Source organism: Miniopterus schreibersii (genome assembly GCF_964146895.1).
Source record: "Miniopterus schreibersii genome assembly, chromosome: X".
Classification (NCBI taxonomy): domain Eukaryota; kingdom Metazoa; phylum Chordata; class Mammalia; order Chiroptera; family Miniopteridae; genus Miniopterus; species Miniopterus schreibersii.
Window position 1 is genome coordinate 22,120,499 of NC_138104.1, and position 26,288 is coordinate 22,146,786.

The 26,288-nt window shown below is 38.5% G+C and overlaps 1 protein-coding gene across 7 annotated transcripts in view; it reads left to right on the top strand.

Annotated features, from left to right (window-relative positions):
* Positions 1-26,288, top strand: part of DCX (doublecortin) — a 332,588-nt gene that overhangs the window by 297,204 nt on the left and 9,096 nt on the right. For 6 of the 7 annotated variants that reach the window (XM_081125022.1, XM_081125023.1, XM_081125021.1 and 3 more), the window contains one exon: positions 15,964-16,058. The exons of the other annotated variant lie outside the window; for it this stretch is intronic. In XM_081125022.1, coding sequence (XP_080981148.1) covers positions 15,964-16,058 — 95 coding nt within the window. The remainder of the gene's footprint in view (positions 1-15,963; positions 16,059-26,288) is intronic. 7 annotated transcript variants of the gene reach the window in all.

Sequence of the window (26,288 nt, forward strand, 5' to 3'; positions counted from 1 at the left end):
ACAGCTTAGCAGAGATACAGGGCATGCTGAGTCCAGATACTGCTTGTTTGGGTTTTGTGAACCTTTGAGAGATTTTAGGAAAGTCCACAGGGTGAGCCAAGACAGGCCATTTGTATGGAAAAGCCACTGCCAGCAGCTTGGTTGCAGACACAGATTGGATGGGGGAAGGTCTTAGGAAATCACCAGGATGAGTGACTCGTGATAGCCAAGTTTATGGAGACTCAGATATGGAGCCTGCTGCACTTTCGGGGGTTGGTGAGCTTGGCAAAAGTAAAAGAAGACTTCTGCCCAGCTGGCATGGCTCAGTGGTAGCTTCAACCTATGAACCAGGAGGTCATGGTTCAATTCCCATTCAGGGCACATGCCCTGGTTGCGAGCCCCCCAGTAGGGGACGTGCAGGAGGCAGCCAATCAACGACTCTCTCTCATCATTGATGTTTTTATCTCTCCCCCTCCCTTCCTCACTTTGAAATCAATAAAAACATATTTATTTTATTATTATTATTTTATTTTATTTTTTGAATTTTATTTTTGTTTAAAATATTACAGATGTCCCTTTTTCTCCCCAATGACTCATTCCACCCCGTCCCAACCCCCTCCCCAGTCCCTCTCCCCACCATTCTCTGTGTCCTTGAGTTGTGCATATATGCATATAAATTCTTTGGTTACTCTCTCCCCCTCCACCCACCCACCCTCCTCCATCCCTCTGACATTTGTCAGTCTGATCTATGCTTCCATGTCATTCAATGTATTCTGTTCATAAGTTTATTAAGTTCTTTAGATTCCACATATAAGCGAAATCATGTGATATTTGTCTTTCTCTGCCTGGCTTATTTAACTTAGCATAATTTTCTCCAGGTCCATCCATACTGTCCCAAAGGGTACGAGATTCTTCTTGTTTATAGCTGTGTAGTATTCCATGGTGTAAATGTCCCACAGCTTTTTTATTCACTTATTTACTGATGGGCACTTGGGCTGTTTCCAGATCTTAGCTATTGTAAACTGTGCTGCTATGAACATAGGGGTACATATATTCTTTCTGATTAGTGTTTCAGAATTCTTAGGATACATTCCTAGAAGTGGAATCACTGGGTCAAAAGGCAGCTCCATTTTTAATTTTTTGAGGAATCTCCATACTGTTTTCCATAGTGGTTGCACCAGTCTGCATTCCTACCAGCAGTGTACTAGGGTTCCCCTTTTTCCACATCCTCACTAGCAGGAGTCGTTTGTTCATTTGTTGATGGCAGCCATTCTGACAGGTGTGAAGTGATACCTCATTGTGGTTTTAATTTGCATCTCTCTGATGATTAGTGATGTTGAGCATTTTCTCATGTGTCTCTTGGCCATCCGTATGTCCTCTTTGGAGAAGTGTCTATTCAGGTCCTTTGCCCAGTTCTTAATTGGGTTGTTTGTCTTCCTCTTGCTGAGTAGTATGAGTTCTTTGTACACTTTAGAAATTAGCCCCTTATCAGATACATCCTTGGCAAATATGTTTTCCCAGACCGTGGGGTTCCTTTGTATTTTGAGGCTGGTTTTTTTTTTTTGCTGTGCAGTTTTTCAGTTTGATATAGTCCCATATGTTTATTTTTTCTTTTGTTTCTCTTGCCCTAGGAGATGTATCAGTGAAAATTCCACTATGTGGGATATCTGTGACTTTACTGCCTATGTTTTCTTCCAGGATTTTTATGGTTTCGTGACTTACATTTAAGTCTTTGATCCATTTTGAGTTTATTTTTGTGTATGGTGAAAGTTGGTGGTCTAGTTTCATTTTTTTGCATGTATCTGTCCAATTTTCCCAGCACCACTTATTAAAGAGACTGTCTTTACTCCATTGGATACTCTTGCCTCCTTTGTCAAATATTAACTGACCATAATGGCCTGGGTCTATTTCTGGGGTCTCTGTTCTGTTCCATTGATCTATATGCCTGTTGTTGTGCCAATACCAGGCCATTTTGATTACAATGGCTTTGTAATACAGTTTGAAATCTGGTAATGTGTTCCCTCCTACTCTGTTCTTTTTTCTCAAGATGGCTTCAGCTATTCGGGATCTTTTTTGGTTCTGTATAAATTTTTGAAATGTTTGATCTAGGTCTGTGAAATATGCTGTTGGTATTTTAATAGGAATTGCATTGAATTTATAAATTTCTTTGGATAGTATGGACATTTTAATAATATTGATTCTTCTAATCCATAAGCATGGTATATTCTTCCACTTGTTTAAATCTTCCTCTTTTTCTTTTTTCAGTGTCATGTAGTTTTCCAAGTACAGGTTTTTTACATCCTTGGTTAAGTTTATTCCTAGGTGTCATATTTTTTTAGTTGCAATGGTAAATGGTATTGTTTTTTTCTGTTTCTCTCTCTGAAAGTTCATTGTTGGTGTATAAGAATGCCATTGATTTCTGGATGTTGATTTTGTATCCTGCTACCTTGCCAAATTCGTTTATCAAATCTAGTAGTACTTTGATGGACTCTTTAGGGTTTTCTATGTAAATATCATGTCATCTGCTAATAATGACAGTTTTACTTCCTCCTTTCCAATTTGGATACCTTTTATGTTTTCTTCCTGTCTGATGGCTGTGGCTAGGACTTCAGTACTATGTTGAATAAGAGTGGTGAAAGTGCACATCCCTGTCTTGTTCCTGTTTTTAATGGAAATGGTTTTAATTTTGGCCCATTGAGCATGATGTTGGCTGTAGGTCTGTCATATATGGCCTTTATTATGTTGCGGTATGATCAGAGTTTTTATCAGAAATGGGTGCTGGATTTTGTCAAATGCTTTTTCTGTATCTTTTGATATGATATATGATTGTTGTCCTTCATTTTGTTTATGTGATGTATCACACTTATTGATTTGCGGATGTTGTACCAGCCTTGCATCCCCAGAATAAATCCAACTTGGTCATGATATATGAGCTTTTTAATGTATTGCTGGATCCGGTTTGCTAGTATTTTAGTGAGGATTTTAGCATCTATGTTCATCAGGGATATTGGCCTGTAATTTTCTTTTTTTGTAGCGTCTTTATCTGGTTTTGGGATTAGGATGATGCTGGCCTCATAAAAAGAGTTTGGGAGTTTTCCCTCCTCTTGAATTTTCTGGAATAGTTTGAATAGAATAGGTGTTAATTCTTCTTTGAATGTTTGGTAAAACTCGCCTGTAAATCCATCTGGTCCAGGACTTTTGTTTGTTGGGAGTTTTTTGATTAATGTTCAATTTCATTAGTTGTTATTGGCCTATTCATGTTTTCTTCCTTTTCTAGATTCAGCTTTGGAAGGTTGTATGCTTCTAGGAATTTTTCCATTTCCCCCAGGTTGTCCAATTTGTTGGCATATATTTGCTCATAGTATTTTCTTACAGTCCTTTGTATTTCTGTTGGGTCAGTTGTTATATCGCCTCTTTCATTTCTGATTTTATTTATTTGGATCCTCTCTCTTTGTTTCTTAGTGAGTCTGGCTAAAGGTGCATCAATCTTATTTACCTTTTCAAAGAATCAGCTCTTGGTTTCATTGATTTCTTGTATTATTTTTTTAGTCTCTATGTCATTAATTTCTGCTCTGATTTTTATTATTTCCTTCCTTCTACTTCCTCAGAGCTTTTCTTGCTGTTCTCATTCTAGTTCTTTTAGTTGTGTTAGATAGTTCATTGGATCTTTTTCTCATTTCTTGAGATAAGCCTCTAATGCTATGAATTTTCCTCTCAGGACTACTTTTGTTGTGTCCCATAGATTTTGGGTTGTTGTCTGTTCATTTTCGTTACTTTCTATGAAGTGTTTGATTTCTTCTTTGTTCTCATTGGTAACTCATTCATTGTTTAATAACATGCTATTTAGCCTCCATGTGTTTGAATATTTTTGAGTTTTTTATAGTGGTTGATATCTAGTTTCATGGCATTGTGATCTGAGAAGATGCTTGATATGATTTCAATCTTCTTGTATTTGTAGAGACTTGCCTTGTGCCCTAACATGTGGTCTATTTTTGAGAATGTTCCATGTGCACTTGAGAAAAATGTGTATTCTGCTGCTTTGGGATGAAATGTTCTATAAATGTCAATTAAATCCATTATGTCTAGTGAGTCATTTATGGTCTGTGTTTCACTGCTGATTTTTTGTCTTGATGATCTGTCCAATGCTTACAGTAGTGTGTTAAAGTCCCCCACTATGAATGTGTTGCTGTCAATCTCCCCCTTAAAGTTCCCCAAGAATTTTTTTTTATATATTTAGGTGCTCCTATATTGGGTGCATAAATGTTTATAAGGGTTATTTCCTCCTGTTGGATTGACCCTTTTAGTATTATGTAGTGGCCATCTTTGTCTCTTGTTATGGTCTTTATTTTGAAGTCTATTTTGTCAGAAATAAGAATTGCTACTCCAGTTTTCCTTTCCTTTCCATTTGCATGGAATATTTTACTCTATCCCTTCACTTTTAGCCTGTGTGAGTGTTTCGCTCTCAGGTGGGTCTCTTGTAGACAGCATATATTTGGGTCCTGTTTTCTTATCCATTCAGCTACCCTATGTCTTTTGGTTGGACCATTTATTCCGTTTACATTTAAGGTTACTATTGATATAAACTTATTTAATGCCATTTTCTCCCTTTATGCCGATGTACCTATTCCTTCTTTCTCTTACCGCAGTCCTTTTAGCATTTCTTGCAATGCTGGTTTGGTGGTACTGAACTCTTTTAGTCTTTTTTTTTGTCTGGGAAGCTCTTTATTCCACCTTCAAATTTAAATGATAGCCTTGCTGGATAAAGCAATCTTGGTTGCATAGTCTTGCTTTTCATTACGTTGAGAACTTCATGCCCACTCCCTTGTGGCCTGAAGTGTTTCTGTTGAGAAATCAGCTCCTAGCCTTATGGGGGTTCCCTTGTAGGTCACTGCTTGACTCTCTCTTGCAGTCCTTAATGTTTTCTCTTTGTCCTTGACATTCGCCATTTTAATTATGATGTGTCTTGAAGTAAGTCTCTTTGGATCTCTCTTGTAATAAAAGCATATTTAAAAAACAATGGCTTCTGCCAGCACTTCTGTGTGGGAGAAAGCTGACCCTCCAGCCCTTGCCCTGAAACCAGACATTTAGTTCCTATATGTCCTTGGTGCCTTTTTGCACTGCTACCCTAGCACTGGAGCTCAGAGCAAGTAAGTCCGAATAAGTCTGTGCCCTTTAAGAGGAACACCTGGGACTCCAGAAGCCCTTCACCTCATTCAACCACAATCTCTGCTGGTTTTTACATCCATAAGTTATGGGAACTTCTCTTCCAAGTTCTGGAACTCTGAGCTGGGAAAGCCAGTGCAGGGGTGGGGCCCCTCGCTGAGGCCCCTCACTCCCCCCACTGCAGAGGAGGGCCTCTGCAGCAGAGATAACCCTTCTGATTTATAACCACCACACATGGGTGTAGGACCAGTCTGTTTAGCATCTCTGCCTCTTCTGCCTGTCTCCTTCTGACTCTTCTGCATATTCTCAGTTATAGGACTTCTGTTCAACTAGATTGCAGGTGGTATTGAATGATGGTTGTTGTGTAATTTAGGTGTAATTTTGATGTGGTTATGGGAGGAGACTAGTACAGTGTTTACATACTCAATCACGTAGACTGGAACTTTGGAGAGTTATATTTCAATTTGTAAGGAAATAAATATTTCAGACAGGGTGGGAAAATCAGAACATAGAGCAGAACATATATGTTATATATGAATATAACATATCAGAGCACAGGGAGTTGGCTGTTAAACCTACATCTCTAGCCTCAGTCTTCCTTCTGGATATCTAGCTTATGAATGCCTAACTGACAATCTTGCTTATAGGTGCCAAATACAATGTGTCTTAAAATTAAACACATTGTGTTTGGCACCTATCCTTAACTCCCTATCTCACAATAGAATCAATTATATTTTACTCCCTAGGCCCAACACCTTGGTGTTATCTTTGACTCTTTACCCTCTTTGATTTTTCATGTCCACCATATATTAGTGCCATTGTTGTTGTTGAACCTTTGAAACATCTCCACATTACTCACACAGAAGTTCCTTCCTTTCCCTAATCATCTGATACCTGGATTACTCTCCAGACTCCTAAGCAGTATCGCTGTTTCAAACCTCTGTCCCTTTATACATCTATTGTGGTGCCACCAAATTTCTTGTCCTAAAACGCCATTTCCATTGTGTTACTCACCTGCTGCAAAACCTTCAATGGTTTCACATTGCATTCATTGACACCCTTTCCCACCATGGTAATGCTGAGAGAGTAAAAAGGGAGAAGAGAGGACCAAGGACTGTGTTTGAGGGAGCACAGCAATAAAATGCAAAAACCAAAAGTAATAGTCTTCACTGAGAAAAACATCAGTCCTCTAATGCCTGGCCTGCTAGCCAATGAATTAGTCTTTAGCCAGTATAGATTGATATATCATCCATTATGGAGGGGGATTTCCTAACTCAGTGCTGATATATTGCACAGGTACTCAATTCCTTCCATTTCTAGTAGTGGTCATAGTAATATCAATTGAAAATATCATTATTGAACCCTTCCTTTGTACTAATGCACTTGGCTAAACATTATATGTATAGTCTGTCATGTAATTATAAAAACAACAATAATTGAGATTTACATTATTTTTTATTCAAATGTTACAGATGTGGAAACAAATTCTCGGAGGTTAGGTTATACTCAAGGACATACATCTAGAAAATGGTTAAGCCAGGATTTAAAACCTTGACTGATTCCAAATCGTGTGTTCTTTCCACAAATTAAGAGCAGTGCAGTTTGTTCTGGTTCCTGCCCCATAAAACTGGTAGTGAACAGGTTTGCTTCACCAGAAACATGTTCTCAGCAAAACCACCTTTAACAGGAAATAAATGTTAGCATTTATTTTAAGAAAACAACTTTTTTCCCTTTTATCCCCCCATCAGAAAGTAATTGTGAGAAAACCATTCTGGACTTCACCCAGCCTTCTTTCAATGGCCCTCCTCCTGAGGAAAAATGGTATATGTCAAAATATTGCTGGAATGGGTACAATGAGTTTTGTAACAGGGAGTACTCTGACTTTTCCCCCTTATTTAAAGAATTCACAACTGTATGCTGTCCAAGACTGTAGGGAATATATTTAACATTCAAGTTATAGTATATCACAGCCTATGATTGAATTTGGCCTGAGAACCAGCCATATGATCAAATTAGTGAAAAACTGTTCCTGAGCCCTCAGTTCTTGCTTCCTTAATTTATGGGTCTTTGGAGTTTTTCCACTGAGCAGAAACAATTAGCCAAACCAATCCAAACATCCCACCCAACAGCTCTTTGGATTGAATGTGTGAAAACCACAGGCTCTGCCTCTTGGCCTTATTCTGAAGTAAGTTGAAACCACCTTGGTTTTACTTGGTTGGTCTTCCAAAAAAAATTCCCTGTATATGTAGGGAGAGTACAGGGTATATTTGAATTGGAATGAAGGAATACTTAGAGCATCTCAATATGAGAAACACTGATGAAGTGGATGAATTATGTATTGAGATCTCCCTCTGCAAGGCATTAGGGAATTAAAGAAGACAAGACAGTGGGAGGTATGTGAGGTACTAACCTTAAGAGAATTTTGAAATGAATCTGTGAGCAAATCCCCCAAACAACCATCCATTGAGAAGAAGTGATTTATACCATTTAAGCAAGTTCTACTCTCTCTGAGCCTCTATATCCTTATGATTAAGTGGAGACCAGTGATTCCTGATCACCAGTTCTTGGGGTTATCAGGAGAATCATGTGAATGTATATATGGTATATGGTTTTAAAACAATTGTCAGAATACAACTGTAATGATTAAGACAGCTCTGAAATTGTTTTCACGGCTTTTTTGGTAGACTGCGCTTGTTTTCAGTGAGCAATATTTCAAAATAGATATCAAACCAAGACCAGTAAGCTTGATTTTGAGTTGAGCTCAAGTGTTAGGATTAAAATGGAAGGAAAACTAGAGCAAAGTGAATGAGCATTAAATCACTTTGGTCTCCAGTCAACAGTTGGGTGTTAAGCAGTTATCAAGCTGGCTCTTTCCTTCCTGTGCAGTTCTAGCCATGTGAATGTGCAGCCAGAAAGTATAATGACCTTTCTAACTTACTGCCCAGAGAATTCTTTAATTACCAAACCTGGGGCTACTGATGCCCACTTTACACGCAGCTCCACCTCAGTTTCTAGGGACCAGTCCAGCCACCAGACGAGGGAATCTATAGTCTAGAAAATCAGCATCAACTCTGCCTGGCTGGTGACCACACTTTGTCTTTGGCTGCTCATGCCATTAACTGGACTCTCTCCTTGTTATTCGGGAACTGACTTCTCCCACCTTATTCCTCACTCCTGGGAAACCATCTTTCCCCATACATTTCAATCCCTATAAATCTAGGTAAATCAGATCAGTTACTTTACCAGCTATCTTTTGTTTGTGCTTCTAGTATTCCATTCTGATGGAATCAAGGATTTGAAGATGAGCACTGGGGCAAGGGCAGGCATAATCATTCCAAGAATCTAGTGAGTCAAGACTATGCTAGGCCAAGTTTGGCAACTGTGCTGCATAGCAGAGGGGTACTAGCTGAGGGGAGTGACAGATGATAGGGCACGGATACCATCTTCCCAGAGAGATCTGTGGCATGAGGGTAGTTACATGCCATGATGGTTGCTCTGTCTGCTATTGTTTTATGATATTGTCATGGCACCCAGTCAAGTTGGTGACTCATAGATTTTGCTGATCACTTTCAAATCTCAATTAGATCAAGCAGGATAAAAGCCCAGATGATGTGTGTAAGTTCTAGTGTCCGCTTCTACCCTCTCTTGTTCCTCTTTTCTCTGCCACAGCTTTTCTCCCTCCTTCCTACCCACCATCAGAAAGTTGTCATAGGAAGGAGTCCCAGAAGCAATTCATTTTAAAAAGAGTGATGTAGAAAAAACTGAAAACAAACCAAAAAACACATAGGCTTTGAGAGAGACCTGCCTTCAAATTCTAACTTTGCTATGCCCTAACTGGAATAAGCCTGTTTCCCCATAGAAAACAAGAATATGACTGGCTTCCAGTCAAGAGAGCAGATAGGTAAACACAGAACTCACATTCTCCCACAACCACATCAAAATTACAACTCAACTTCAGAACAACCATCATTGAAAACCACCTGAAATCTATCTGAACAGAAGTCCTATAACTAGGGATACAAAGAAACCATGACAAGACTGGTAGGAGAGGTGGAGTCACAAAATGGGCTGTTTCCATACCCATGTGATAAAAATCAGGAGAGATATCTTCACTGCAGAAGTCCCTCCTAAGGAGCAAGGAGTTCCAGCCCTACTCCCCTCCCCCCCCCCCCAGCCAAGCGTTTTAGTGTGGGGAAGATAAGTCCCTATAACTTCTGGTTATGGAAACCAGCTGGGATTGTGGCTAAGTGAGACAGAGGGCTCCTGGAGTCCTAGGCAGTTCCTCTTAAAGAGCCCACTCATGGACTTACTCGGACTCACTGGTTCTGAGCTCCTGCACAGGGGTAGCAGCTCAAAAGGCGCATCAGGGACATATGGGGAGGAACTGAATTATATGGCTTCAAGGTGAGGGCTGAAGGGCCAGTTTTTTCCCAGACAAAAGTGCTGGCAGAGGCCATCCTTTCTTTGCTGAATGCTTCCCCCAGAGAGTTGGCAGGCAGGCACCATATCTGAGTTTCCATTAACACTGTTCACCCTGCCCTGGTAATTCCCTGAGACCCCACCTTACCCAAATTGCCAACCTACCCTAGCCATTTCCAGAGGCTTTTCCATACAAAAAGCCTGTCCTGGCTCATGCTATGGACTTTCCTTAAATCTCTCAAAGGTTCACAACCCCCAAATAAACAGCATCTGGCATTGGCATGCCCCAAACCTTTTGACAAGTGGCCCCAGGCCCCCCACTAGTGGTAGCCGTGTTCAGATCACTTTGTAGCTCATGTCAGGTGGCCCTGGACAAGATATAGGTGGTGGATGACCTTGGACTACTCTTCCCAGTAGTCCCCAAAACCAGTGCACCCAGTGGCCAGCTTCTGACTACACTGGAGCACTACCTAACCACCTCCACCAGTAACACACTCAAGGGACAGACTCAGGCACCAGAGCCCCGCTGAAGTGCTCCATGGCGTGGGTCCCTGCACAGCAGTTCCTCTGCTGTGCACAACCAGTTCTCAAATCTGATGGACCTGGGAATAAATCCCTCCCATAGATGTGACAACAGCAGTCGGGACTAAACTATAACAGGGGGGTGTACACAGACCACACAGGATTGTACCTGTAGCCCCCAGATTGAGTAAATGGGGAGGCTATGCCACTGGGCCCTATAGGACAACTACTAAATAAGGCCACTCTATGAAGACTGGGAGATGTAGCAGCTCTACCTAATTCATAGAAATAAACACAGGGAGGCAGCCAAAATGAGGAGACAAAGAAAAATGGTCCAAATGAAAGAACAGAATAAAACTCCAGAAAAAGAATTAAACAAAATGAAGACAAGCAATTTACCAGAAGCAGATTTCAAAACACTGTTTATAAGGATGCTCAATGATCTCAGTGAGAACTTCAATAAAGAAGTAGGAAAACAAAAGTGGAGATAGAAAACATAAAAAAGAACCAGTCAGAAATGAAGAATATACTAACTGAAATGAAGAATACATTACAGGTAATCACCAGTAGAGAAGATGAAACAGAGGGTAAAATAAGCCATTTGGAAGAGAAGGAAGCAGAAAATACCTAATTAGAACAACCAAAAGAAAAAATATCCAAAAAAATGAGGATAGTTTAAGGAGCCTCCACAACAACTTCAAAGTGTAACAACATTCGCATTATGGAGGTGTCAGACAAAGAAGAGCAAAAGCAAGAAACTGAAAACCTATTTGAAAAAATAATGATGGCCCAGCCGGGCATGGCTCAGTGGTTGAGCATCGACCTAGGATCCAGGTGATCGGGGTTCAATTCCCGGTCAGGGCACATGCCCAGGTTGTGGGCTCAATCAATGGCTCTCTCATCACTGATGTTTCTATCTCTCTCTCTCCTTCTCCTTTCCTCTCTCTGAAGTCAATGGAGATATATTTTAAAAAAAAAAAAGTTAAAAAAAAAAGAAAAGAAAAAATAACGACAGAAAATTTCTCTAACCTGATATAGGAAATAGACATTGAAGTCCAGGAAGCACAGATGAACACAAAGAGACAACACCAAGACCAATTAAAATGCCAAAGGTTAAAGACAAAGATAGAATCTTAAAAGCAACAAGAGAAAAGTAATTAGTTACCTACAAGGGAGCTCCCATAATACTGCCAGCTGATTTCTCAATGGTACTTTGCAGGCCAGAAAGGAGTGGCAAGAAATACTCAAAGTAATGAAAAAGTAAGGATTTGCAACCAAGATTACTCTTCCCAGCAAAGCTATCACTTAGAACTGAAGGTCAGAAAAAGAGCTTCCCAGACAAGACAAAGCTAAAGGAATTCACCACCACCAAACCAGTATTACAAGCAATGTTAGTGTCTTCAGAAAAAAAGGTCAAAATATGCGTAATACAGTGGCAATAGATAACATTTTTATTAACAATTACTTTAAATACAAATGGATTAAGCGCTCTAGTTAAAATACATATGGTGTTTGAATGTATAAGAAAACAAAACTCTTACACATGCTGTCTACAAGAGAATCACTTCAGATAGACACACAGAATGAAAGTAAAGGGATGGAAAAAGATATTTCATGAAAATGGAAATAAGCAAACAAAAGGGGCTGGGGTAACAATACTTATACCAGACAAAATAGGCTTTAAAACAAAGGCCATAACAAGAGACTAAGAAGGACCCAGCACTCATCTGGTTATTTATTCAAAGAAACCCAGAACACTAAATTGAAAAGACATATGCACCATATATTCATTGTAACATTATTTACAATAGCCAAGATATGGAAGCAACCTAAGTGTCCATCAAGAAATGAATGGATAGCCCTGACTGGTTTAGCTCAGTAGTTAGAGTGTTGGCCTGTGAACTGACTGAAGGGTCTCTGGTTCGATTCCTGGTCAAAGGCATGTACCTTGGTTGCAGGCTTGATCCTCAGCTCTGGTCAGGTGTGTGTGGGATGCAACCAATTGATGTGTCTCTCTCACATAGATGTTTCTCTCTCTCTCCCCCCTCCCTTTCCTTCCACTCTCTCTAAAAATCAATGGAAAAATATCCTCTGGTGAGGATTAAAAAGGAAGAGGAAGGAAAGAAGGGAGGGAGGGAGGGAGGGAGGAAGGGATGGAGGGAGGGAGGGAGGGAGGGAGGGAGGGAGGGAGGGAGGGAAGGAGGAAGGGAGGGAGGAAAAAGAAAAGAAGGAAAGGGAAGGGAAGGGAAGGGAAGGGAAGGGAAGGGAAGGGAAGGGAAGGGAAGGGAAGGGAAGGGAAGGGAAGGGAAGGGAAGGGAAGGGAAGGAAGGAAGGAAGGAAGGAAGGAAGGAAGGAAGAAAGAAAGAAAGAAAGAAAGAAAGAAAGAAAGAAAGAAAGAAAGAAAGAAAGAAAGAAAGAAAGAAAGAAAGAAAGAAAGAAAGAAAGAAAGAAAGAAAGAAAGAAAGATGAATGGATAAAGAAGTGGTGCATGTATACAATGGAATATTAAGTGGTTATAAAAAAGAATGAAATCTTGCTATCTGTAACAACATGGATGGGCCTAGATAGTTTTATGCTAAATGAAATAAATCAGACAGAGAAAGTCAAATGCCAGATGATTTCACTTATATGTGGAAACTAAAAAACAAAATAAAAGAACAAGCAGAACAGAAAGTCTCATAAATGCAGAGAACATTTTGACATTTGCCAGATGGGAGGTGTTTGGTGGGATGGGTGAAAAAGGTGAAGGGATTAAGAAGTACAAATTATTAGTTACAAAATTGTAATGGGGATGTAAAGTACAGCATTGGGAATATAGTCAATAATATTGTAATAACTATATATGTTGTCAGGTGGGTGATAGATTTATCAGAGTGATCACTTCATAAGCTATATAAATGTCTAATTGCTATGTTTTGCACCTGAAAGTAATATAATATTGTATGTCAACTGTAATTCAAAAAAATATTTAAAATAATAAAAATGGTTGAACTATTTCTAAAATAATAAGAATACAACTAAATGTGGCTCTGTGTGTGTGTGTGTGTGTGTGTGTGTGTGTGAGTGAGAGAGAGAGAATGGAAAATAGAGAGAGAAAATGGCAAACAGAGAAAAGGACATAGACACTCATACTATAAACACTCAGTAAACATTAATTATTATCCTAGTTGTTATTCATAAGATTGATAAGATGACCTAGGAGATTGAAAAGTTCCTGATATACCTTGTTGTAGAGGGGGGGAAATTAACTGTACAATGAGAAGAAAGGAGTGTAAGAATTTGGACTACAAGTAAATGAAAAGTGACAACAGTGAAACAATGCTGTGGTTCTGAAGAGGGAATTGAGAGAGAGAGACAATTAAAAGAGGGCAAAGACTCCCCCAATGCATTTCCAAATTGCAACTGAGAAATAGAAGCTCAGAGACAAGAGCAAAGAACTTTTAGTAAAGAATAATAATGGAAAACGAGGGATATCATACAGTGAACTGTGACAGGCTTTCATGTGGATTTGCCCATTCAAGGCCATGTGCAGTTCATCAGACCACATTTGTGTTTTTCCCCTGCTAGTTCTTTTACTTGACATGTATATGAATTGGCTTCAGAATCTATATAAAATGGCATTCTCCCAGGTTTTCACACAGAACCCATAGAAGAAATGCATATTTGAATATATTTTTATCTAGTTTGTAAATGTAGGCATTCCTTCAGCTGGTGCCTGTCTACATTTTCTTGTTTCTCTAATGTCCATCTTTGGGTTTTATTCCATCAGGAAATTTGAGAAAGTGTCTGCATTTTTTAGCATGTAGTGAATGGCAGTTAAATGATTAAAAACTGATTTCCAAAATGCTTGTTGAGTGTTGATGATAAAATAAGGTCCTCTACAGATACCTTAAGACAGCAACTGAAGTAATAGTTTTAAAATGCAAATTTGATGGTATCACTCCCAGATTTTTCCCACAAATCAAACAAAAAACAGAAAAATGAAAAATGTCACAAACAAATGTCCCCACGAAAAGACCCCAGGCTTTGGCCTTTATCCTCGTCCCTGACTTATCTCTTAGAACTCACTTCTGGCACCCTATGGTTCAGCCATTTTGAGCTATTTGCTCTTCTGTGAACATACTGTATTCTTTCACACCTGCATGTCTTTGGCCCTATTGGTGTAATTCTAAAGCTCAGAATACCTTTTTCACCATCTCTGTCTAGCTCCAGTTCATCTTTTTATGACTTTATTCAGATATAATTCACATAGCAAACAATTCAGTCACTTGAAATGTACAATTCAATGGTTTTTCATTTAGCTACAGAGTTGTGCAACAATAACCATTTAATGCCAGAACATCTTTATCCCCCTAAAAGAAACTCTGTACCTATTAGCAGACACTCTCTAAAAATTTCCCCCAGCTCATCCTTCTCCCACCCATCCTAGCCAGCCCCTGACAAACATTGATCTACCTTCTGTCTCTATAAATTTGTCTATTCCAGTGTAATTTTCAGGATTCTTTCAGGTGTTGCCTACTCTTGTTTGCCTCCAGTCTCCAGATTTCAAAGTCTCTCCTCAGGGCTCCAATAATACCCCTTACATGGCTTTGTCATAGTACTTAGCCTACTGTATTCTTGCCTGTCTCCCCACAGGAAATGACTTACTCATCTCTGAAACCCCAATATCTAATACTCGGCCTGGCTTACAGAAAGTACCCTGTAACTACTGGCTAAATGAATGGATGATTGCCAGGAAGCTCAGATAGGGAGTAAGGTCTCTTAGTGAATGGGTGAGAGAAGAGTGAATACAAACGCAAAGCCAGATAGTGGAAGCCTAAGTGCCCATTTTTCAGCTCACTTGCACTTGGACAAATACAACAACCACCACACTGATGTCTATTCCATCTCTACAGTTGGTATGCAGGTTGCAGAACCTAGGAAACATTACCATAAGTGGTTCAGAGGAAGTATATCCTCAGGAAATGTTTATGATACAACAGTTCATACTTTACCTGTGGGACTAATAGCAGCACTCTCAGGCCATGTTCCTGCTTAACTTGTTCAATTTTTTTATTCTCTCTTCTCTCTCATGTCTCTCATTCTCTCTTTCTCTCTCTCTCTTTCTCATCCTCCCCTCACTCCTACTTTCCCTTCTTTCTTTCTCTCTTCCTCCCTCCCTCTTACCCTCCCCTCACACCATTGGGATATCTGCCTTTATATTTGTAAAGCACATTTCAGAATATCTCTGATTAATAACATAGGCGTTTATATTTAAAAAAACAAAACACTTTAGCGTGACATATCTGAACATGAATCCCCCCTCCACTTTTTCATTCTTATTCCTGACTAGCCCCTTTTCTCTTCTTTTTCCCCAGGATGAGGTAGGAAAGAGAGAGTGTGTAGGGAGGGGACGGAGTAAGTTGAACAGGAAAATAGAGAACAGAGAGAGATTGACAATGGGGCTAGTCTGAACCACCGATATTTCCTCTCCTTTAAGGTAAGGCACAAAATTTCTTTGTGCCTCACTTTTTTTCTCACTTACAAAATTGAAACAAAATATGTTCCCAGACTGCCTCACAGAAATGTTGATAGGGTCAAACTTGGTAATGAATATGAAAAAGGTTTGAAAAGAACCAGACCCTGTAATTGGAAGCACTCAAGGGAAAGGATAGAAGGATTGCTGCCTTGCACTGCTCAGGGATCTGATTAACTTGAGGATTGCATTTCTTGTCTTTCTGAGGAATGTATTTCTTTTCACCTTTGTCCTACTCATCAAATCACTTTAATTTGTATGTGTGCCTTGTTTGAATGTCCTTAGTGTCTTCAGAGGGGAAGGATAACTTGTTCCTTTGTATGCTGTTGATTTTTATCCATTCCTTTTCTCTTGCCTTGGGCTAGCAAATGGAACCTCCAGCAGCCAGCTCTCTACCCCCAAGTCTAAGCAGTCTCCCATCTCTACGCCCACCAGTCCTGGAAGCCTCCGGAAGCACAAGGTATTATGTCTCTTATACCTTACTAAACCCCTTTACACCTGGACTTTTTTGATAGGCTGGGTGAGGGTTTTCTCTTCCATCAGCTTCAACAGCATATCAAGGCCAGAATTTTCTTTCATCTGGTCCATTAATATGAAGCCCTGGAAATCCCAGCAGGGGCCAAGCTTCCAGTCACTTTTATTTACTCCTCTGACCCCTGGTTTATTTACTCCCAATTACATTTAATCAAAAGGAAAAGGTACAGGGCTCCCAAATACACATTCTGAGCTAATGGTGTCACCAAATGATGGCTCAGGGATGGGCTGAGCACTTGTCTTTGCAATTCAGAGGCATAGCAAAGAGGGCCTTAAAGGCAACTTATGTCCCCCAGGTACCAGTCAATAGAAGTGCCATAAATATAGCACTCAAAGAAAGTTAGCACTGAGTTACTAACTTTAGATTTGCTGGGCATCAAAATATGAACAAGCCCTAGTTTCACTATGTATTCTTTACCAGGCTGGTTCTGATACAGCATAGGAAGAGAGGGCACATATATATGGCATTGGTCCTAGGCACCATGTGCACTTCTAAGTCATCCCAAATAAATATACCATTAAAATAATAGAAGTGTATAGATTATATAACTCTACTTTTCAAACAGATTCCCACCCAGAAATCTCTTCTGTATAAAAAATCTGAACCTCATCTCTGGACCTTATCTGCCTTGAACCTCATCTCTAAGGGGATATAAATGTGGTTTCTGTTCTGATTACCACACTCTACAGCAGCTTCATCGACGATTCTCTTGTCTTTTGCTTGTTCACAAGACTTGGTGTGAGATGGGAAGAGGCTGAAGCCACCAATGTGGTCAACTCCGTCAAAGAACCATAGATGGTCAAAGCTGGAGATCTTAGAAATAAACTAATTTCATTTGATTCTCTCAGTGATCTTGTGAGGTTAATATTTTGCAGATGAGGAAATTGCAATCTAGAAAGGTTAAGTTGCTTAGTAGGGTAACATAGCTAGGTAGTAGCAGACAGAGGACTGTGTTCAGTGACATTGTATTGGTAACTAGAACACAGCTGTGCTGGGAAGATTTACACCATGGAAATCAACAAGTACTACAAATCAAGGTTGTTTTGTTCCCTCATAAAGTCAGTGGTTAAAAAATTTAACAGTATACACTACTGCCTTATATCCATTTTCATTTCCTTTTCTCTGCATCAGGGTTTTAATTTCCTAGTTAATCTGACCATTACTTGCTCCATCATTCCTAATGTCAGTTGCATTCCTTTAGTGACCCTTTTAACCTCTGGAATTGACCCTGACCAGAACCTTGTAATTGTCCTACTGAGCTATTTCGTTTCCTCAAAGGAGGAGTTGCTGAACTGTCTATATAGCCAACATTACCCAGAGATTGTGAGATGGATGAAAATTGCTTTTGCAGTGAACTTTCAGTTATTCTTTTCAGCAGCAAAGCTTGTTAATGCGGGCATTCCAAGATGGGGAGTAGCCTACTTCTATTGTTGCACTCTCCACACAGAACGTCCTATGCAACATTACTTATTACTGTATATTTGCCCTGTGCATTTCTGTCCTTACTTTTTTTCTGGCAAGTGTGACCTACACCAGCACCTGACATTAGAACCTAACCCAAATAGCTGGGTGCGACATGGGCATTTATTTGGTCTGCACTCTTGAATCATTCAGCTTTTCATTTGACATGTTCAGTTCATTTAGGCTGAGGAGCCATCATTCATAACCCCATTGAGGCATTGAGGTGAGTGCTGACATTGTTAAACCATTTCTCCTGGCTGGATTTACAGGCTTTCTTTCCCCTCCCCTCCCTCCCTCCCTCCCTCCCTCCCTCCCTCCCTCCCTCCCTCCCTCTCTCTCTCTCTCTTTCTCTCTCTCTCTCTCTCTCTTTCTCTCTCTCTCTCTCTCTCTCTCTCTCTCTCTCTCTCTCTCTCTCTCTCTCTCTTTCTTTCTTTTTCTTCTTTCTTTTGGTATAATTCTAACTAAATTTACAGAAGAGTTACAAGAATAATAAAGAACTTCTGTATACTCTATTCATATTGACCAGCTGTTGTTATTTTGCACCATTGGCTTTATTTTTTGTGTTCTTTCTCTCTCTCTCTTTCTCTCTTTCTACACACACACACACACACACACACACACACACACACACACACACACTTTATTATGTTTTTAACCATTTGAGATTAAGTTGAGGACATCATGCCATTTTACTTCTAAATACTTTAGTGTGTATTTCCTGTGAATAAGGACATTTTCTTTCATAACCATAGTACAATTATCAAAATCAAGAAATGTGCACTGCTACAATACTATTATATCCTCTACAGTCCATATTCAGATTTTATCAATTGCCCTAGTAACATTCTTTTTCTGGTCCAGGATCCAATCCAGGATGACAGTGCCTTCAGTTGTCATGTCTCTTTAGTATCCTTTAATCTAATAAAGTCCTTCAGTTGTTTTTATCTTTTAGGCCAGTATATTGTACAAATGAAGAGTACAGATCAATTATTAGGTGGAATGTTTTTTGTTTTTTCTTAAATTTGGTTTTGTCTATTGTTTTTGTGTGATTAAATTCAGATTATGCATTTGGAGAAGAAGTGTCATAGAAGTGATTCTGTGCCTCTCTTGGTACATCCTATCAGAAAGCAATAGCCTCATGCTTATGCCACCAATGATGGAAAGTAAACTGTTTTTTCTCTATAAGCTAAAAAGTATCTTGTGACCTTGGCTCAGTCCCCCTAGGGCTCAGGTCTTAGCTTCTTGCTTCTCTTTTCACACAGCTACCTGAACCTTAGCACTATTAAGGTTCTTGGGCAGTGGGCCTAAGCAGATCTCATATGAACATCCATCCAAGTGGACCTTAAAGGTGTGAGTGAGTCATGGTGGAGACAGGAAGCAGGTGGCTAAGGCCATGACTTTCCTCCTGCGCAATTGGAGAGAAACTTGAAGTCCCAGCATCCCTTTGGTAACTTTTGATGGCTGTGGCAGGGCCCAGAGCTGTAATCAGCCTCTTGGCTTCCCCTCTTAAGCAGCTCATGAAGAGTCCTTTTTAATGCAGCTGTGATGGGGTTAGCCAAAGTCCGCATACTCAAGTGATACAATATGGACACAAAGTAAATCCTTGTATAGTTAATGAAAACAACATTTTGCATTTCTATACTGCTTTATCCTTTTCGTAATCATTTTCTCATTTACCCTTTCAATAACCCTGTGACAAAGATAGGGCAGGTAGCGTTTTCATTTTATAGATGAAAAAAAGGAAATGCTGAAGTTAAAGACAACCCAAGTACGATTCAACAATTTGGAGAAGGTAACATATTAAAGATGCCCAAAAAACTTAGAAACATAGGGAACACTTTTCATTTATTTTTATATTTTTTCCAGATTAGTAATTGTACTCATAGCCTTAAATTGAAGGCATTTTGCTTCCACAGTTGTCTGGAGACTGAAAGAAAATATATTTAATATTTTATTTGAAAATATAACTAATATTACTTAAATATACAAATTCTTCTGTGTTTCTGTGTTTCTGGACTTTTTGTGTGTGTGTGTCAGCCTGTAAGTGCGTGGAGAGATAGTTGAATGAATAAAGCAGGGTCCTGACCCTTAAATTACAAACACCACTTTAAGTGAATTTTGGTAGTGTAATCAAGAGCAAACAAAAGGACTAAGGGAGCACAAAAGAGGGTGGGAGACAAGGAAAGCTTTGCAGACTAGGTGACATTTAAGTGGGCCCCTAAAGCCCGGGTAGGCTTTTGATGGCTGGTGAAGAGAACAGGGAGTTTCAGCTTTAAAAAAATTATTTCACTCATATGTGGAATTTAATGAACAAGCTGAACTACCAAGCAAAATAGAGACAGACTTATAGATGGAGAACAGGCTGACAGCTCTGGTTGGGGGGAGGGTGCTGAGGAGTGGTGGGACTGAGCAAAAAAGGGGGAAAAAAGGAGAGAGAACTCATGGACATGGACAACAGTGTGGTGACTGTCAGGGGGATTGGTGGGGTGAGGTGGAAGAGGGCATAGAGGGGATAAATGATGATGGAAAAATAAAATAAAATAAAATTTTAAAAATCAGCAAAAACAAAGCCAGGCCATTAGAAAAATGCAGGGTATGTTTGGGGGAAAGCAAATCCAAACTAGAAGCCAGGTTTTTCAAAACTCCTCTCTGACTTCCCTTGGACTATAAGCTTCTTGGACCAGAGGCCAAGATTTTGTTTCCTCTAATGCAAAAGTATCGCCAGCACAGCTGTATTTGTTACAAACATTTTGTTCTGTAGGGCTCCAAGGGACTAAGCAAATGAATTTCAGGTGCAAATTATTTGTATTGTTAAGCAATATGTGTATTTCTGTATTTCTACATATCAATCAACAAAAACAGAATGTTGAGATAATTCCTTTTCCTGAACATTGTTCTACCCATACAAGGAAATATATTTTGAATATTAAATAAATTGATGGAAGACAGAAGGTCATACTTAGGCCTAGTCATATGGATTCTTTCCATAGCTTGCATCTCACTGTACCCATTCCAAGTCATAGCAGCTGCTAATGGAATTTCCTCAGGATTCTACTCTGAGGCCTGTCCCCCTGTCCTCTAAGATAAGAGCCTGGAACAATCTTCCCAGATAACTATTTTCACCAACCAACCAACTACACTGAAGTGTCTGTTACATGAACAATTAAGAGCAGGGGTGAATGCTGAAGCCCAGTGGTTCAGAGTGGTGGGACTCAAAGTGGTCTCCATAATGAAAAGGCCCTTTTGTACTGCCTGGAAAATGTCCAGGGAGTTCATTAACTTGGCAGTTTCTGTTTCATTTCCCTTGCTTTGGTATAACTAAAGAAAAATAAATGCAATGATCTGAATTATATTTTATAGAATTTTAGAACTAGAAGGAACCCTAAAGATCTTATAGTCCACATAGTCCACTATTTTCAGATATAAGAACAAAGGCCTTGAAAGGGGGAAGTTAAAAAGCAAAGCTAGGCCTAGAACCTAGGTCTCATGATTCTTAATCCTGGGCTCCTTCTACTATAGTGGACTTGCATTCTGTGTAAGTTTAACTTAGGGAATTAATCAATAGTCACAATGTAGTCATAAAAAACTACTACAAGACTGTCTCATATTTGTATACATCATTGCATACTGAATATTACCATATGCATTATACATTGCCTATTGCTGTATAGGGCTTCATACTCAGAAATCACATAAACAGTATTTAATTGTCAATGTAAGAGATTTTCAAAGGTATTTTAAAAATAAGAGCTTATTGAGATATAATTCATATACTATAAGTTACACCATTTTAAAGTGTACAGTGTAGTGGTTTTAAGTATAGTCACAGTTGTGCAGAAATATGCTCATCACCCACAAAAGAAGCCCTATGCCCATTAGTAATTATAGTGCCTTTCCCCTCCATCCATCCCCTGGAAGCTACTAATCTACTACTCCCTGTTTTCTATGAGTTAGCATATACTGAACATTTCATATAAATTTTTCTCTGAGCACTGCTTTAGCTGGATCTCATAACTTTTGCTATATTATTTATTTCATTTTTATTTATCTCAAGAGTATTTTCTAGCTTCCCTTATTTTCTCCCTTGACTCATTAGCTATTTAGCAGCGTGTTGTTGAATTTTTACATATTTGTGAATTTCCCAAATATCTTTGTTTTTCTTTCTAATTTAGTTCCACTGTAGTCAAAGAACATATTTTGTATGATTTCAGTACTTTAAGATTTATTGAGACTTGTCTTATGACCTAACATATAACCTATACTGCAGAATGTTCCATGAGCACTTGAAAGGAATGTGTAATCTGTTGTTGGATGGAGTATTCTAGAGATGCATAATTGTTTGTAGTGTTGTTCAAGTCTTCTCTTTCATTGTTGGTCTTCTGCTTAGATATTCTATCCATTGTTGAAGGTCCGGGGTATTAACGTCTTCAACTATTATAGTTGAATTGTTTATTTCTCCCTTAAATTCAATCATTTTTTGCTTCATGTATTTGGGTGCTCTGCTGTTAAGGTGTATGTATATTTATAATTATGTTTTTGGATGTAGTGACCCTTTTATCATTATAAAACATTCTCCTTTGTCTCTAGTAATAATTTTTGCCTTAAAGTCTATTTTTTATGATATTAGTATAGCCACTCTAGCTCCCTTTGGTTACTAACTGCATGGTAAATCTTTTTCCATCTTTTTATTTTCAACCTAATTGTATCTTTGTATCTAAATTGTGTCTCTTTCAATCAGCATAGAACTGGATCATGTTATTTTTCTTTAATCCATTCTGCCAATCTCTGCCTTTTCATTTGAGTGCTTAATCTATTTATATTTAATGCAATTACTAGAAAGGTGGGAATTACATATCCCATTTTCCTATTTTGTATTTGTCTTATATCTTTATTGTTCCTTTATCTCTTTATTACTGACCTTTTGTGTTAGATAAATATATTTCCAGTGTACCATTTTAATTCCCCTTTTGTATTTTTACTAATTTTATTTCGTGTTATTTTCTTTTTAAAATATGTTTTTATTTATTTTAGAGAGAGAGGGAGAGTGATAGAAAGATAGAAACATCGATGAGAGAGAAACATCAATTGGCTGCCTCCTTCATGCCCCCTACTGGGGATTGAGCATGAAACCCACAACCCGGGAATGTGCCCTGACGGGGAATCGATTCAGTGAGCTCTTGGTTCATGAGTTGATGCTCAACCACTGAGCCACACCGGCTGCGCTTAGTGTTTGCCTTGGGGATTACAGTCAGCATCTTAATACAATCTACTTTGAATTAATATCAATTTAATTTCAATTGCATATAAAATTTTGTTGTGGTATAACACCATTCCTTTCTGCCTTCTCTTTGTGCTCTTATTGACATACAAGTTACATCATTATATATAATAAGTCCACCAACACATTTTTATAATCACTATTTTATGCAGTTGTCTTTTGAATTGGATAACAGAAGAAAAGAGTACAATTACCTTTACCAGTGTTCTTTATTTCTTATATGGCTTTGAATTACTGTCTGTTTTCCTTTCATTTCTCCCTGAAGGATTCTCTTTAGCATTTCTTGCAGGACATGTTTGCTAGTAATGAATAATCTGTCTTTGTTTATCTGGGAACTGTCTTGATTTATCCTTCATTCTTGAAAGATAATTTTGCTAGATTTCCTTGAATGCCTTGATCCAATAAGTCTCCCAGCCTTTGCTGAGAGCTCTGTGTATGTGCTGGGGCATAATTTCAATGCTCTGTCAGGCAATTTACAACTTTGTCTTAGCCTTCAGTTGCTGCTTGTACAGAGCCTCAAGGCCAAACAGAGGTGAAAGATTAGGGGCTTTTTCAGGACTTTTCTGAGAATACACACAGTCCTGAACATGTGCCTTACTTTAGAGATTACTGGGAATATGCTGCTGCTTTTCAAAGTCCCCTATGGCCCTTAATTCTCCAGCTTTTCCTTTTAAGGTTTTAAGCAGATTCATTTCCCCCAAACATTTCCCCCACCTCAGGAAGCTGTGATTTTAAGCAATTGCAGCTGATTAATGCTCCCTGAAAGGCTGTTCACAGGGAGTATGCTCTGTTAGGTCAAATGAAAAAGAACTCTACAAGTAGGAGTTTCCAGACAGGTCAAAAAGTGACAATTCTCAGGGAATGTGGCATTTTGGGGAGCTCCAAACCTGTTCTGCATTGTCCAGTGGCTGCTAATGTGCAGTTTTTGAGATACTGTAGTGGTGAGGCTGTTAGTTTTCAAAGCTACCCTGGATCTGGAGAAAGGGGAAAATGGAAATAAGGTGAGTTAAAGCACCACAACTCTTGGTATTCTTACTGAGATTTATCCATTTTTCTTGAATAAACACTTTTTGGATTGTTGTAAGCCTTTGATTAATTTCTAGAGTTCTTAAATATTTGATTTTGACAATTTTCCAGGTGTTATTAAATTTATGTAAAAGCATATTTTCAGAGACTTTCTTCACCATTATGGAAGTCTAGAGCTCAAAGATAATTTATGTTCAATTTTCACTTTACTCAAGTACTAAATAACTAAATCTCTTCAGAGATGCAGCTCCATTCTATGCCATTTTACAAGTTTTTATTGCAGCCCTATTGTTTCTTAAGCCTTGTACTTCCTACCTGTTTAGCAGTTTTCTGAGAAATCTTCCTTGGTAGTTTAAAACATAACAAGGTTGTAAAATTCTGCCTGTGGCCTGGTTGTTTTTGGATAAATCTCTTATGTAAAAAAAACAAAAACAAAATGTTTCTTACATCTTTAAAGGGTTGTAAATGAAACAAAACCCAAACAAACAAGACTGTGTGGCTGAGACCATATGTGGCCAGCAAAGAGAGCCTCAAATATTTACTATCTAGCTATTTACAGAAAAAAGTTTGCAAACCCTTGATTTACAGTGAAAGGATGGTGAAGTGGTGAGAGGTGAGTCTATTTACTGTAATTGCCTTTGTTGTGTTTTTTAATGATTTAATATTCCCTTGAGAGTTCCAAATAATAGTCTCAGAGCTGGAAGAGACATTACAAATTGTCCATTCCAAAGTCTGCATTTTCTTGATGAAGAAATCAAGACACAAAAGACTTGTTCAATGTCATAGTACTAATTAACCAGAATTAAAACCTCATTTTTTTGAATATACTTTGCTCCTCTCTCCATTCTAAGATGCCTAAAACCTTTCCTACCTCTCTTTCCCATAAAAAAGCATTTTTAATGTTAGATAAATAAGTTCTTCTCCTTCCCATTCTTGTCCCTCTTCCTCATCATCACTTTTTCTTCTACTTCAAAGAGAGGCTGTATTCCCCAATTTTCTTGGACAGTCCTCTGCTGAAGTTCTTCGTCTCCATTTTAGCAAAGTAGGTATCTTAAATATCCACAGAATTGTCCCTAAAATTTTCTAGTTCCCTTCAGTATCTTGCTGATAACATGAATGAAAACAGTGGTTTATAAATTGTAGGTGTTTATCATTTGGAGGTGAGTGAGATTCTGCCTCCCTCATGTCTGGTTCAACTAGAACAACTATACTTTTATTTATTTTTTGATGTATTGGGCATCCAAGCAAATTTCATATGAATAGGGGATTAAAAGGAGAAGAGATAGAGAGATTGAAAGAGAGAGAAAGAGAGATTTGAAAATCATTGATTTAGACAATGGGTGAAGTAAGTCCAAGAGGAATCACAAGGATCTCCAAATACAATTCTGGGGACAATGGGAAAAGCCAATAGCATTTCATCCCCCCATCTCCTCAAGACATTAGACAAGACTTGAGACACTATTTGGAGCAATAAATCCTAATTGCTGGAAATGGAAGCATCAGGAAATAAATTGGAAATATGTAGATGGGATACATTTTCTGGGCTAAGCATTTGTTCAGGCAGTTTTCTCAGAGCCTGAAATAAACCTACATATATATTCACAACTGTTTGACAAAGGTGCAAAAGGCAGTGAATGGAGAAAATCTAACCCTTTTAATAATTGGTGCTGGAGCAATTGTATATCCCTAAGCAAAAAAAAGTACCCCAAACTTAAACTTCATATCTCATGAAAAAATTAACCCAAAAATGGATATTAGATGTTAAAGGAAACATAGGACAAAATCTTCTGATCTTCTGCTAGGCAAAGAATTCGAAGACTTGATAGCAAAACACATCCTAAAAGAAAAAATTGATATGTTGGACCTCATTAAAATTAAAAACTTTTGCTTTTCAAAAACTGTGCCCAGTATGAAAAGACAAACTACAGACTGGAAGAAAATATTTACAAACCACATATCTAACCAAAGACATATATAGAATATAAAAATAACTGTCAAAACTCAACAGTAAGAAAAAATCCAATTAGAAAATGAACAATAGAGATGAAGAAACATTTCACTGAGGAGAAACTACAGATGTCAACTATGTACGTGAAAAGATATTTAATAGCATTCACCATCAGGGAAATTAAAACCATAATGAGATATCAATACAGACCCACAAGAATGGCTAAAATAAAAAGTAATAGTAAACACCAAACACTGGTGAGAATGTGGATAAACTGAATCACTGCTACTTTTCTGGTAAGAATGTATCTGGAAAACAATATAGCAGTCCTTACAAAACCAAGTATGAAATTACCATACTATTCAGCAATTTTACCCTTGACTTTATCCCAGGGAAATGAAAACTTATATTCATACAAAAATCTGTATGTTAGTGTTTATAG